Raw genomic sequence first — 13,796 nt, 5'->3', positions numbered from 1 at the left:
AGTCATCCTCGGGAAAAATGAGAAAAGACATATTTTCTGAGAGTGAAAATTCCCTACAAAACATGTTTTGTGAGATCTTCCCTTCCGATGCCTCTGTTAGGATATAATGACTTTCCAAGTCGTGTACTACTTCCCTCATAAGTCAATTCGGTATTAATCAATTTTCTTATTATGTAATTATGAAAAATGGAGATTATCGATTAGTGATTACATTCCGTGACGATGATTGAGGGTAAATATGGAGAAAAAATTGGGTGTGTACCCGGTGGAAATAATTCGTGGGGCCGCGCCCAGTGCTCAGCGTGAAAGCAAAAACGATTTTCTACGTTTTCAGTGGATTTTTAGCGACCCACAAACCCACAACCCCAGCGGACAGCCCTTAGAGCCCTCCTTCGTTTCCAGTGGAATACGAGGAGAAAAAACATTGTCGATATGAAGTGAAGTAAATTCAAGCGAAATGGACTCAACGACTGTTTCACTAACGATTGTAGACCCTTCGACGTCCCCCTGCACTCCGGAGGAAGTCGCTGCTAATATCAGAGACTGTGACGAGGGTAATGTCGAGAAGTGGCTCGAGGACGAGGCACTCGGTGGCTTCAGGGTTTGGCAGCTCGCTGCTGTGGTTATTTTAATTATTCTCACTGTCGTTATTGGACTCTGCTGCTGCATAAGGTTTCGAGTACCTCGGACTAAGCAGAACATCGAGGCTGACTACGTGAGGAAAAAATTGACGAAAAATTTTCGAAGGGAGCTGTCGAAGATTAGTAATGGAGAGATGGACGAAATGAATTTACGAAAAGGTAAATTTATGAAAATTAATTCATCAGCATAATTGAGTGGATTTCTTTTTTTTCTTGAAAAAACATTAAATAGCTCATTTTTTTCATTCAGAAAATTATTAGAACTCAAATAATATATATTTCCTCAAAATATAGTAAAGTATCACCATCGAATTGATCGTGATAATTTTTTGTCTGTCTCAAAAAGCCCTAGAGAAGGTGCAATTATCCCTAGACCTCCAGGAGGACGAGCAACAGCCAGTGCCAACGGACAAGAGTCCTAAACCCTCACCCTCCGCCCTGAGCTTGATGGTCCAAGTGATGAGAACTCATCTATCAAAACCCCCCGAACCCCACAGCGTCATCTAGCATAACATCCACACTCCGTCATTCTTACTATCTCAGTTTCTCATTTTATTGCTGTAAATATGATACATAAATTCGTTGATTCAGCATGCAACAGTTAATTCTACAGAGTACTCTACAGATAATAATCTGTAATTCAGGGAGTGACTGCAACGTGTCAGCCACTCCCACAATATTTACGTTATTGTTTAAACCAATTTTATTTGCAGATTAAACGAAATTTATTTCCCTTCAGATATATAAATCATTCAATAAATAGACCATTTGATTGATGTAATTTGTATGCTTAATTAAAATAGTCATTTCTTTGATTCCAAAGGGGTTTTCATCTCTAGAGGAATTTCTCTCTACGAATTTACATCGATTTTCTCTTTTTTTTTGTTGTTTATTTCATTTTTTCTCTAATAGAACTATTACTTATCTCTCGTACAGAAATATAAGGTACAGGTCTCTCATTTTTCGATTAATCTAATGACACTGAAGAATTTAATGAAAGAATTCTATTTAATCTCCTGCGATTTAAAAAAAAATTCTGAAAAAATTCTCTCTTCATGAAATTCCCTGATTTTTTTTCTTTTAATCGTGTGCGGTATAATGTCCATTCGTAAGGTAAAAATTTTCGTATTAAATAATTTTGATGTTAAATTTTGTTATTTATTGTTTCAGCAATCAAGTGGTGAACCGAAAAGGACAAATCCGTTTTTTCTCTTCTCCAAATTTAAATTATACCGATAGCGAGAAGTTTCAGGGCAAATCCTCCCAGCATTTTTCGCAGAGAATTTAATTTCCTGCAAATTATTACTAGGAAATTTTCTCCTGAAACAACTCATTGACCGGATAACCGCGTAGGCAGCGAAATGTCCAAATCGACTCGTTTGGGTTTCACGCGTTTCACCACTTTTTTGTTTATCAATAATCTCTAGAGACTTATCGCAGAGAGACAAGGAAATATTTTTAGATCAATATATTCTTTATATATAATAGTTTTTCTTCTTAGCATTACATAACGCTCACAGAGAATAAAATTTGTTTTTTTTTTGTTTTTTATTTATTTTTTCTTAAAATTACACAGGAATGACTAATCAATAGCAGTTATTCCTGCTTCGACTAAGATTATCCGCCTTCAATTATTCCCCAACTTGATAATTAATGAGCCTGAGGTGTTTGATTAATAAAAATGGAATAAATGAGGGAGAGAATTTTTGAATTGGTGCTCAGCCCAGTTTACAGTTGCAATAATAATTTTCATTTCATTAAATTCTCTCCCATTTTTGATCTTTGAGTTCCTGATTAACGTTGTCAATCAATAATTTGGTTATTATGTTATTTAGACAATTGGAATATTTTGCTGTTGGGAGTAATGTGAAGCGAATGAAAAAGGTACATCGAAATGCCTGATGCTGAAAGACAATATCTTTTCTCTTGATAAAATCTACAATTTCACTACAAAAATTGTATCACGTATGATGACAATCACATAGGGACATAACAGGATTACACTCTATGATTTTATAATTGACATTAAGACAATAAAACACGTAAAATTAATTCATTAAAAACAGAATTGGTAACAGTTTTCCAAGAATAACTAGAAAATAGCTGAAGGGGATATCAAAATAATATCCTTACTAATAATTTTATCATCTCTCTTGGCCTCGAAGATATTTATCAAAAACTGAGACCTTGCAGATGAATATTACAGTGAAGTGGTAGAAATCGGATTATCTTTATTCTCTTAATTGTTTGTTTATCGGGGAGATGTGATCTTCGAGGTAAATGTGAGATTTTTTTTGGTGAAAGCATTTGAAAAAATTATTCTCAATATTTTCCAACCTTTCTTACTAGTTACCTTGTGACTAAGAGATCACAAGGGTCCAACGACCATCACAATCATTGACTCTACAAATGAGCTGATTTAAAGCTGTCAAAATTTCCACCAAAAAATATTCCCTGAACCCCTCTCATCAAGATAAAATTCCCGCAACGACTCATTCCGTTCCCCGCTCTATCCGTCTCTGGAATCCTCATTTACCACTTCACCATCACCTCACCTTTCCCTCAAAAAACTAAAAAACAAGCCAACCCCATAACAGCCCCCCTAGCACCATCTCTCCAAGCCAGGCCCTCCACTTCATTAAGCGTGCCTTCACGATATCTTATTCCTCCACCACGAGAACTTCATCTTGGGGCTCAAGTACTGCAGGCTAACCACCCCCTGAGGTATGAGCGAAAAGATAGGAAGGAAGCCCCCACAAGAGCTGTGACTGCACTTGGGCTCGTCCTCCCTCTCCTCCGTTGTCTTGCTCTTGGCAAAAGGCGTGGAGTAAGGATACTGCGTAGCCAGAGGATTACAAATAATGTGCACTCCCTCCTCTCTAACCTCATCGTCCCTCTTCCTGATCCTTCCCTTCCCACCGCACCTGCCCATTGAATTCCTCCTCACCTCACAATTGGAGCTCTTCAGCGACGCCTTTCTGTACACTTTGGACCTGACCATTGGCTTCTGAAACAACTGAGGCGAGGACAACGACCTCTTGGATCTGATCTCCTCATACCTCTCAGCAAAGCTCACCAAATCCGATATAATTCCATTATCAAATGCCATCCTTCCATCGTCACAGCTCATGTCTTCCATTTTACAATTGTCTAGCCCAAAAATTATCCTACCCTTATCTCTATCATTATCATTAGCATCAATGATCTTCGTCTCAGTCTTCAACGCTCCCTGCTTCAGAGATACTGCTGATTGTTTAGTGATTCCTGTGTTATCAAATTTTGTCCTTAAATTTACTGATTGGGAATTGGTTAAATGGACAAGGGAATGGGTTGCCCCATCTGTGCTGGTGTTAACGTGCAGCACAGACGGGCCATCAGTGAACCATCAGCTTGGGAATTTGGAGTAAAATGCACAGGTTAGGTCGTAGTTCTTGAATCTGCAGTATTGCACATCATTCCTCAGCCATTCACCATGGACATTCAGATAATCAGTTTGCTCGAGTTCACGTGGTGTGTCAGCAGCTATGGACTCCTTATTAGCGAATATTGTGACGACAAATTTTCCGGGTTTGAATGTGTTTAGGACACGATTGATTATTTCGGTGTAGGATGTCTCCGGAATGTTGGACTCGAAGGAGACGTAGGAGAACTCGGGCTCTGGTGTTATGTGGATGGTCATGTAGTTGCCGGACTTTGAGACGCCGTTCATGGAGTAACCGCACGGCTCAAAGAGAAAGTCATCAATGAGCATTGTGGGGATGAGCTTGTCGATGCCAGATTTTTGTGTCGCCTCGGACGCTGAAGAGCAGACGTCCCGGGTGAAGATGGACATTATGGAGGGATCAAGATTTGTCATGAGAATCTCGAGGGTTTGGTCGGGCTCGGGGGGAGTCGATGTGGGGTGCTCCCGGTTCAGGACGTACAGGTACCAGCAGTCGGTGTCTGTATCACCCAGACAGAAGGCCTCGCCGTCTGTAAATTCAAGGGCTTCAGGACTCTAGCGGATGATTAGCTCTGAATAAGGGCGGAAGTATTCGAACAACTTCAGGAAATTTTTTTTCGTTTGAAGGAGGGATAAATGAGGACTGACGATAGGAAGGGGTTCAATGAGATGAGGGTCAATTGGTTTCGAGAATCAAATGATCCATATGAGCATTTGACTCTCATCTAACTCAAAAAAAGTTTTCACAATTATCCTAAACAACCAGTTGTGTTCTCTGGCGTTTGATTTCTAGCAAAAGAAACTATTCATACCTTCCCAATCACCGAGAAATCGTCAGAACAACATTGGCAAAATATATAATTTAAGAACTCCATAAACATAACCAGAAACATAATTACCCGGAAAAATTGTATCCAAGAGTGCAACCTCATCGTCAAAAGCCCGATGAGGTGAATTCTGCAGTTCCGGTCTCTTATAATTCTTCCTCGAGTAGAACAAATCCTACAATCAGAATCATAGCATCCATAAATTATCAAATCATTTAATTTCAAAATCGAATGATTGACAAAATAAAAATGTGTGTCACCATAGCGACAAATGTCAGAACATAGATATCAAAATCTTGGGATGTCGAGGGTGAGGGAAGTTGTTGGGGGTAGCTGATCAATAAACCAGGAGGATATGGCATCCGACGTACCACAGGTTCAACTTATATATAGAGCAACGTATCTCCTCCATGGACTAGGTCAAGTTATATAGCTCGACACTTGTCAGCCTGAATAGAGCCGTGAAAATTTATCCACGATGTTGCCATCTTCCCTCTCCCTCATCTCCTGCCTCATTACTTTTTCTCTGAAGGTCAGAGGATCACGACCTTGGGGGTAAGGGTTCTCATGGAATTATCGAGAATTTACTCACTTCTACTTCGTCGAAACCCGTATACTCCTCCACCAGGTCTAGGAGGGGCTCCAGGCACTGCAGGGGTGTTGTCGTACCACATGTCTTCAGGATTAGTCGACGTTTTGCCACGAACATACTGCTCTCACTGGAAATAATAGGATATATCCCGTCAATCGATCTTTCAGCGATGATTTATTCGAGATTATCTCGGTTGGAAGTGATTGTAGGACTGTGAAGCTCGATAGTTTCGATATTATCTCGATAGTGGACAGACATACGACAAAATGTGTCCAACTCTTTTGTATAAGAAATTAAATTCTCTATAAAGAAGGTACTGAAGCAATTTCGTGTCAGACTAGTAGTTAACGAAAAAATTCAATGATTCATACTTTTTAGCAATAATTTTTTAGGTTATAACAGTGAGGTGATGAAGTCTCCAAACAATTCCATAATTTTTTCTGCCGGGAATTGGAATACGGCAAAATGTGATAAGAGGCATTTCGCAGGCAATTAATTTCTCTACAAAAAATATTTGGGTATTCGTACAAGTAACCATTACCGAGATAATTGAATAGTTAAGGGTAGGCAAGTTGAACCACTTCCAGACGAAATCTTCAATGATAGCAATAATTGATGGATGATACTTATGGATGATGCAGTGATCAAGAACCTTCTCCCACTCCTCCAGCTTCTCAATTTCTGGTTTTTCGATGTCAATCGAAATTTTCCACTTTTTCGTAAAAACAAAAAACTATAAATAACTCACGGCGATGGCCTTTTCGTCACAACGTAGTCTCTTTATTTTTAACTTCAATCTTAACTTTCTACACGGCAAACACAGAGACGTCATCATGACCTCGGTGAACGTATCGTCATCAATGTTTTGGGAAAATTGGATCAATGACGTGGACTTCCTGCTCCATAAACAATTCGACGATCAGTCGGATTAATGAGTAATTTTACCTCATTCGAGTCATTGTGTCTGAGTGCAGAAATAGCTGTGGGTTATCGCAACTAGATAACATGGGACATTGACCTGAGATGGGTCTGTCTTCGCGAACAAGATAAGAAACACGTGACAATTTTGCACAGGGGCAGCATCAACGTTGTCGGTGATTACAGTTAGCAGGTGCAATTCGTTGAATATTTCGAACAAAAAATTATAGAAAAAAACAGAGGAATTTGATGAAAAATTTTGAGATATAGTCTTTTTAAAATTTCCTGGACGGTAGTTTTTCAAAGCTTGTGCTTTTCTTCCCTCTTCGTGGAGAAAATCGTGGAATTATTCTAATAAAAAAATATTAATCAACGACGATTATTTTTATCGCTTCCCTTCACCCCTCAACAATAAGAAATCGTGAAAATATGAAAATGAGAGAGAAATTATCTCGAAAATATTTTTAGGGTGACAAAGTTCATGAAGTGGTTCGTAATCGAATATCGAGTAAAATAGAGAAATTGTTTTTATCGAATCGCTTCACAGCGAAAACAGTAATGAACGAAAGATGAAATTTTAATTATTTCATTCTTGATGTGAAACTTGAAATGAACTTTCATTGCGTAATATTTAATTCCGAGGGGTTTGGACGATACAAATCAACTGCACGTGCACGAGGCACAATCATTCTAGTGGTTTTAATAGAACGAGCATTTCCCATCGGGCGATTTCATTGATTTCAGCGAATAATCGTGATCAATTTCCTTTCCTCCATCGTTCCTGCCGAATAAATTAAACGGAAGGGGACAAAATTCTTCAAAACGTCTGAAGGCACTTGAAATTGTGCCAAAAATTGTTTCCGGATGCGTAAGACATGTGTATACCTGAGCGCATTGAGAAATAAGAGGGGAATATATAAAAAGTAATGCAATGATTGGGGGGAAGGTCGAAATTCACGTGATCGGTTGGTGGGTTGATGATATTTGATGGAAACATTCTAGAATTTAAGCTTGATAACGATTAACTGATGAGGAAGAAATCAAGAACATATACTTTATCGAATCTTTTGTTATTGATAAAGAAATTTGGAGTTCAGCCGTTGAGTCATTCTTATCTTCATTTGGTGGCTTCAAGTGCATGTCAACCTTTTAACGGAACACGAACAACTAACAAAGATTGGAGGTTCAAACCCCAACGTAAGATAACATCAGTTAAAACAATAAAAAAAAAATATATTAACAAATATTTTTCACATTCAACGCGTTATCTCATGGATTTTTCATGAACTTTCCAGATTAGAAAAATGTGTTCCCAATATTTATTGTCAAATGTTCGTGATCCACCGGGTTATTCACGAGAACACGAACATTTAATGCGAAGGTTAGAGGTTCAAAGCCCACCGTTAGATGATATCAGCTTCCGAAATTGATTGATTATTCTATTTTCAATCTGATATTTCTTGGACTTCCTTATTAAAAAATGAAATCGACTGAATAACCCCGGGAAAGTGAACGAATTCGTGGAATGTTATCTCAAAAAACCGATAGCAGATGAAAAATAACACCAGCACCCAACGGACTTTGGATGCAGTTTCGAGAGCAACGATAATTCCCTCGGAAAATTTACAGTTTTTTCTTAATTACAGCATTTGTTCTGCTGTCACTGACGGTTCAATTAGCCCCTCGCAAGGTCAACGCTGGTTTGATTGATTTTTACGTGACGTCACGGTGGATAAGAATAGAAACCCATGCTGTTTAGCTAATAATAGGGAGTTTACGAGTTCATAGTTGTCTATTTATTGAATTAAACCTGTCGATAATGGCCCTCGAGCGATAAACACATTTTCCGAATGCATAGATATCAATTGTTCGATGTGATATGATTATGGGATTTACTTGAGAGTGAATTTGCGTGCAGATGTCGGTTTTCACCCTCTCGAATCATTATGACATTTTGGGATAAGGGTTAAGCAACTCCTAAGCACGTGAATTTGAGGGGCAAAGGCCCTCCTCAAAGGCCTGCCCTTTCTCAAGTTAAGGAAATAATTGTAGAATCAAAATTGAGGATTGAATGATGTCGAGGGTTAAATGCTTATCAGATCCTAAAGAACCTGCGTAGATGGAGACATGATTCATAAGGGTCACATGGTCATTGGACCCTCAAAAGCACGAAAATCAACAAAATCATAAAATCTACTCCTCCCAACCCCCTTTCCCAATTGAAAAAAATCTGATACATTACCTCAGGACATACGCATCGACCTGATCATTCCTGCAGAAGCTGATGATCTCACAGCGGACGATCTTGAGGAGACTCTCCCACTTGTGCCTGTAACGAAATTATAAAAGCCACATGAAACTATCACCAATTGATCATTAAAGTTGAAGATACAGGGCTTGCATGTTATGCACACGTGTGAGTTTAATATCAACTCGAGACATCGTAACTACGTTGTGCGACCACAACGTAGGGGGGAAAAAGCGGAGAACTTGCGATTATCGATCACGATGAGAGTGTCGAGTTCAGACACGTTATATATTTCATAAAATTTTCCAACTATTGGATGGCCAAAATATTATTCGACATAAAATCGCCTCTTGTACAGTCACTTGGTAAGAACTATCGGGTTTCTAGGTCAACTGATAGTAAAAGGAATGTGATAGAAGGCTTAATAATCAATTAAATGGGGGAAGGATAAGACTCGATAAAATGATCAGTGATTTTTTCTCATTGATAAATGAAAGACTCGATTGTACGAAATTAATTAATTGAAGGCGTTCGTGGTCGAGAGTTTTACGAGTAAAAATCAGAGTCCATTACTCTTTCCATTAGAATTAAACCGATGAAGTTTTACAATTTTAGTGCACTGCCCATTCATCTAGGTTATCAGATATTTTTTGTAAAATCAGAAGGATCAAAGGATTCTTGGCCAACTTCCTCCTTCAATTTCCTGAATTACACCTCTCAGAGGCAAATTTTCCTCTACCCACACAATGACTTTACCCTTAAATTAGGAGGCTATTTCTAAGTGTCACGTCCTCATACAGTCAAAGTCTAAACGAGCTTTCCAGGGGCTTTGAAATTCTTTCCCCTGGAATCCCCTAAATTCAGTCTCCCCCAGGTGAATCTGCCCCTAACTTCAACAACACATCAGAGCCTCGATCACCAGGCTCTCGAGGAGCTAGAAGGGTCGGGCAATCACATGTCGACAAACTGATCGCATCTTCTTAGGATTTAGGAATATTGTCCTCCCCCTAGAATTCCGCAAATTGAGTCTTCACCAACCGAGTCTTCCTTCAACTTCAGCATCACATCAGACCTAGGTTATAAACCTGAGACCACGTTTTCCACTCCCCAAACAATTGTTCATAATATTGTTGACTGAGAAAAGTCGCCCCTAAACCCTCTCTCGCCCCTCATCGACGAGTTGTATTGCGTCATAGCGAATTAAAGGGGGTGGACGAGTAAAGAAAAGACCGGGCGGTATCAGCCACACGTCTCCAGTTACAGATCACCACGAGGTACATGACGCTATAAAGAAATTAATCGATGATTATTTACCTGGGTATGTCTCTCAGGTCCCGTTTTTTGTCCTGTCCATCAGTGCTTGTGAACCATATCTCGAGGAGTTTCTCAACGCCCTCGAAAAATTGTACGCTCTCTGAATTGTCATCCTTACTTGACGCCATCGCACTTAATTCCAACTCTCTATGTATCAATTTATTTTCACTCTTTATCTAATCGGGATTAATTTTTTTGACTTCACTCTGGGAATATTGGAGGGAGTGCTGGTGAGATATTTGTACGACTCTGTATTTGTCAACTTGTGCCGACTGTTTCTCGAACTCAACTGAAAAGAATTAGGCAAACAAGTGTTGTCGTAGTGGTAGATTTTCTCGGGGTTTTAGGATCTCTTTGTCTCGCGTATTGTGAACAAGAGGTAGGAGAAAGAGAGTACGAGCGCCCGCGCAGTAGGACTTTTCGTCACGTCTCCCACCATTTTTTTATACTTGGTTTTTCAGGAAGCGCATGCGTTAGAAAATTTTTGAAAGATTTTGGAACTGAATGATTGAAATTATTTATTGAAACATGAATAGACAATTCATAATGCTGAGATCCGAATGTTTGATCTCGTTGATAATTAACAAGTTGTCTCATTAATTAGTGGGTTTCGGAGGAAATGACGGAACATTGTTTTTGTTGGTAAGGAAATGCTCTGACAGAAAAGGTTGTGTGGGGGAATTAGAAATAAAAATATTTTTCAAGGTTTTTTATCTACAGTCGAAAAATAATCGCCGCATTTTCACAATGTGAAAAATTCAACATTCTTGAAAAATCTTCATTCTTCCAAACAAATAAAAGGTTTATTCTTCTAACTTTCAATTAATTATTTACATCAGTTCCTCCGCTCATTTGAATATAAGATCAACCCATATTTTCTTCAACTTCATTTAATTTTTTTCTGTCGGGTTCCAGTTTTTCTCCGATTATCATTTTTCTTAGTGAAGTTCCTCATCCCCTCCTTATTTTTAGGGTCCGGCAACATCCCAGTAATTTTCTTCTTTTTATTGATCAGGACGTCCTCGTCCATGGGTTCAATAATCGTCCCCATCTTGGTTTCCACGGTGGGATCAATCAAACGTTTATGTGCATTTTCAGGGACGAACTCTCGACCAATCGGGGCTCGTATGCTCGCTTCATAATCAGCAACGCTTGTAAATGGATAAGGCAACTCAGCGACCAAGTGCCGCTTTATCTCGGTGTTTCCATCCTCGACGATTATTACGTCGCCTTTATTCTCGTCTTTGCGGGGTGCGTCTTTCGGAAATTTCATTATGAATCTGCGCTTTTTCCGGAGACTTTGAGATATGTTTTTACCGCCCCAGGAGCCCCATCCAGGGAGACGAAGATCTAGGTCTTCGGGTTGTGATTTTTTAATCTAAAAGGAAAAATGAAGTTCAGTAAAAAATTTAAAAAATAGATAATCAATTCCTTCTGTCCCTAGTACTAAAAACTCCCTAAATAAGTTATCAAAAAGATAAACATCACCTCATCCTCCTTCTCCCTCCTGAATTCCTCCACAACGTCGTCCTCAGCAAAAGCCTCGCTGATCATATTATACTGCCTCTCATCCTCGCTATCATCTAAAGCCCCTTCCTCCTCCATTCCCTCTGGAATCTGTGTCTTCAGGTGCTTCGGTTTCACAGATATGAAGTTTGTGGGATCAATGTCAGCTGCTCGTTTGTTCCCTCTCGTCTGCTCCCCGTCAGTAGTGATAACATTCCTCACCGCCTCGCCTCCCTGCTCCCCAACATCCTCGTCCAAGGCCTCATCAATCTCCGGACGAAGCTTCGTCCTCTTGAAGGAGAGATCAGGAAGCTCCTCGCCGTGTTCCTCCCTACTATTCTCCTCCGATTCTGCCATGCTGTCCAGCTTCCTCAGCTTCTGCTTCACCCTCCTCATCTTCTTCTTCATCCTCTGCTTCAATTTCCCTTCCATCTTGTCGAATAAATCATCAAGATCTAGTGGAGGATCCTCTGATTCATTGGACTTTGATCGGGGGAATGTTTCTACTGCCCACTGGGATGTGAACTGCTGCTGCGACTTCTTCAGTTTTATAACTTTCCCTTTAAATTTCACCTCTTCTATCTCAAAAGCCTGTCCATTCTCCAGCGCTGTTGATTCCTGTCCACTTGCCCTTGATCTCCCCTTGCCGGTCTCATCCCCTTGAAGATCATTCTCCGGGGTATCTAGTACCCCTTCATTCTTCCGATCTTTGAACGTTTTTGTTTTAACCCGCAATGTTTTCTTCCTCTTTTCGCATTTTTCCTCAGAATGTTTGGCAGGCTCTTCCTCACCGCCTTCGACCACCTCCTCCACGGGATTCAAAGCCTCAGGAACGTCAGGGGGAACAATATTCTCCCCCTTATCATCAGCACCCCCATTTTCTTTCATCTTCTCCTCTGCAACAATTTTGTTCCTCTCATCCCAGTACTTCCTGTATCCCTTAACAAATTCCTCGATCTCCTCCCCAGACTTCACAGGATTCACCCAAGGATTATCCCCATCGATCACCACCTCCCCATCCTCCCCCTCATCGCTCTCTTCACCCTTCTGAATCTTCTGCGTCAACTCCCTGCTGATGCTCAACTGCTGGGCAAGGACCTTTCTACTCTCGGTATCGTATTTCGCCCTGACCTGTTTGTTCTTCGCCCACTGTCCAGTGCTCCTGTGCCTCAGAGACATCCTCTCTTCCGCTCTCGTCTTGTCCAGCATCTCCAACTTCTCTAGTGCAGCCTCGGGATTTGTTTTCTGGAGCTGCTCAAACTCCTTAATCTGTTTCTTTATCTTCTCTTTCCTCGCAATTCTGTGGAACTTCTTGCTCTTGATTTTATTCTGCCGATGGGCTTTGGCTTCTCTGTAGGACTGCTGGGCCCTGAACCTCGCTGCCTCCCTCCTCCTCTCCAGAATCTCTCCGAGGGTCAGGGGTACGTCCTCCGGATTGTTCTCTGGCTCTGGCTTTGGAGGTTCCAGCGCTGCCAGCTCTTTCTCCAGATCTGACTGGATTCTGAATCGTTTTACGAAGTCGGAGGTACTGGTGCCCTTGAAGGATACGTCCCCCTTGGCCAGAGGGAAGGAGAGCTTTGGGGCTGCTCTGTTACGTGTGATAATTGCATCCCACTTCTGGATTTCTCTCTTTGCGTTCTCGAAACCAACTTCTCGTTTCAATTTCTCCGCTTGTGGTCTTTCCAGGGGTTTCCGGAGGACTTTGCTGGTCGTACGGAGGGATTTGATTTTTTGGGTGATGGGACGGTGGGTGGGATTACTCTGGAGGGTGTGGAGCAGGTCATTTAACCGGACTGAGTCCTTGTCGGTTACCCCAGATTTCACTAAGTGGAACTCGGATACCAGCAGGCTAGGCTCACTTCGGATGGGGGTTTTCACTCTGTACAGATTAATTAAAGTTCAGCATCACATAATTATTCAGGGAGTGATAACACACGTTCATTCATTTATTCTAATCATCGATGATGTCTCACCTTTGTCCTTTATCAAGCTTCGCGATTTCCTCCAGCAGCTTAGAGTGATTCTTGGACACCTCATGATCATTCTCCAGGTCACTCATCATTAACTACACAGTGAAAATCACTTTCAATAGCCCACCAGAACACGTTGAACTTTCGAAAATTGTTAGGTTAAGTGATGCACGTGCCAGAAGGCGGCACATATGAGAAGACAACTGCAAAGAAAGGAACTCACCCCCGTCAGTCCAAGTGATTCCTAACTTACCTGCGGACACAACTTATCGATAGCCGGAACATAAAACTTGGCGCAGGAATCTGTATCATCATAAGTGCTTTCCCCCCACTCCGGA

At 40.7% G+C, this 13,796-nt stretch overlaps 4 protein-coding genes across 4 annotated transcripts; 1 reads left to right on the top strand and 3 right to left on the bottom strand.

The window, feature by feature from the left end:
• Positions 1–45: 45 nt before the first annotated feature.
• LOC135165283 (transmembrane inner ear expressed protein) lies at positions 46–2,404 on the top strand. The gene is made up of 2 exons (XM_064126416.1): positions 46–800; positions 988–2,404. Exons 1-2 carry the CDS (start codon positions 458–460, stop codon positions 1,146–1,148), a joined length of 504 nt encoding a protein of 167 aa, XP_063982486.1. The 5' UTR covers positions 46–457; the 3' UTR covers positions 1,149–2,404.
• On the bottom strand, positions 1,344–3,781 carry LOC135165284 (uncharacterized). The gene has a single exon (XM_064126417.1). It carries the CDS (start codon positions 3,778–3,780, stop codon positions 3,292–3,294), a length of 489 nt encoding a protein of 162 aa, XP_063982487.1. The 5' UTR covers position 3,781; the 3' UTR covers positions 1,344–3,291.
• A 245-nt stretch (positions 3,782–4,026) lies between these two features.
• On the bottom strand, positions 4,027–10,323 carry LOC135165281 (S-adenosylmethionine decarboxylase proenzyme). The gene is made up of 5 exons (XM_064126413.1): positions 9,983–10,323; positions 8,663–8,749; positions 5,503–5,629; positions 4,983–5,085; positions 4,027–4,613 (listed from the first exon to the last, which is right to left on the bottom strand). The coding sequence occupies exons 1-5, from the start codon at positions 10,108–10,110 to the stop codon at positions 4,027–4,029; spliced, it is 1,032 nt and encodes a 343-aa protein (XP_063982483.1). The 5' UTR covers positions 10,111–10,323.
• A 164-nt stretch (positions 10,324–10,487) lies between these two features.
• Positions 10,488–13,655, bottom strand: LOC135165268 (U3 small nucleolar RNA-associated protein 14 homolog A). Its single transcript, XM_064126396.1, has 3 exons — positions 13,462–13,655; positions 11,471–13,367; positions 10,488–11,360 (listed from the first exon to the last, which is right to left on the bottom strand). The coding sequence occupies exons 1-3, from the start codon at positions 13,548–13,550 to the stop codon at positions 10,869–10,871; spliced, it is 2,478 nt and encodes an 825-aa protein (XP_063982466.1). The 5' UTR covers positions 13,551–13,655; the 3' UTR covers positions 10,488–10,868.
• Between the last annotated feature and the right edge of the window lie 141 nt (positions 13,656–13,796).

Source organism: Diachasmimorpha longicaudata, chromosome 8, assembly GCF_034640455.1.
Source record: "Diachasmimorpha longicaudata isolate KC_UGA_2023 chromosome 8, iyDiaLong2, whole genome shotgun sequence".
In the NCBI taxonomy this organism is placed as follows: domain Eukaryota; kingdom Metazoa; phylum Arthropoda; class Insecta; order Hymenoptera; family Braconidae; genus Diachasmimorpha; species Diachasmimorpha longicaudata.
Note: the sequence above shows the minus strand (reverse complement) of the source record. Positions and strands in the feature narration are given on the sequence as shown.

What these genes read in the sequence shown, in the direction of transcription:
- LOC135165283 (XM_064126416.1), top strand. Translation starts at nt 458, where the DNA reads ATGGACTCAACGACTGTTTCACTAACGATTGTAGACCCTTCGACGTCC. An exon ending in CGAAATGAATTTACGAAAAG is followed by an intron (nt 801 to 987) that starts GTAAATTTATGA and finishes TGTCTCAAAAAG; the next exon opens with CCCTAGAGAAGGTGCAATTA.
- LOC135165284 (XM_064126417.1), bottom strand. Translation starts at nt 3,780, where the DNA reads ATGGAAGACATGAGCTGTGACGATGGAAGGATGGCATTTGATAATGGA.
- LOC135165281 (XM_064126413.1), bottom strand. Translation starts at nt 10,110, where the DNA reads ATGGCGTCAAGTAAGGATGACAATTCAGAGAGCGTACAATTTTTCGAG. An exon ending in GACCTGAGAGACATACCCAG is followed by an intron (nt 8,750 to 9,982) that starts GTAAATAATCAT and finishes ATTTCGTTACAG; the next exon opens with GCACAAGTGGGAGAGTCTCC. An exon ending in CGGGTTTCGACGAAGTAGAA is followed by an intron (nt 5,086 to 5,502) that starts GTGAGTAAATTC and finishes TTCTGATTGTAG; the next exon opens with GATTTGTTCTACTCGAGGAA.
- LOC135165268 (XM_064126396.1), bottom strand. Translation starts at nt 13,550, where the DNA reads ATGATGAGTGACCTGGAGAATGATCATGAGGTGTCCAAGAATCACTCT. An exon ending in AAGCTTGATAAAGGACAAAG is followed by an intron (nt 13,368 to 13,461) that starts GTGAGACATCAT and finishes TAATCTGTACAG; the next exon opens with AGTGAAAACCCCCATCCGAA. An exon ending in GGAGGGAGAAGGAGGATGAG is followed by an intron (nt 11,361 to 11,470) that starts GTGATGTTTATC and finishes TTTTCCTTTTAG; the next exon opens with ATTAAAAAATCACAACCCGA.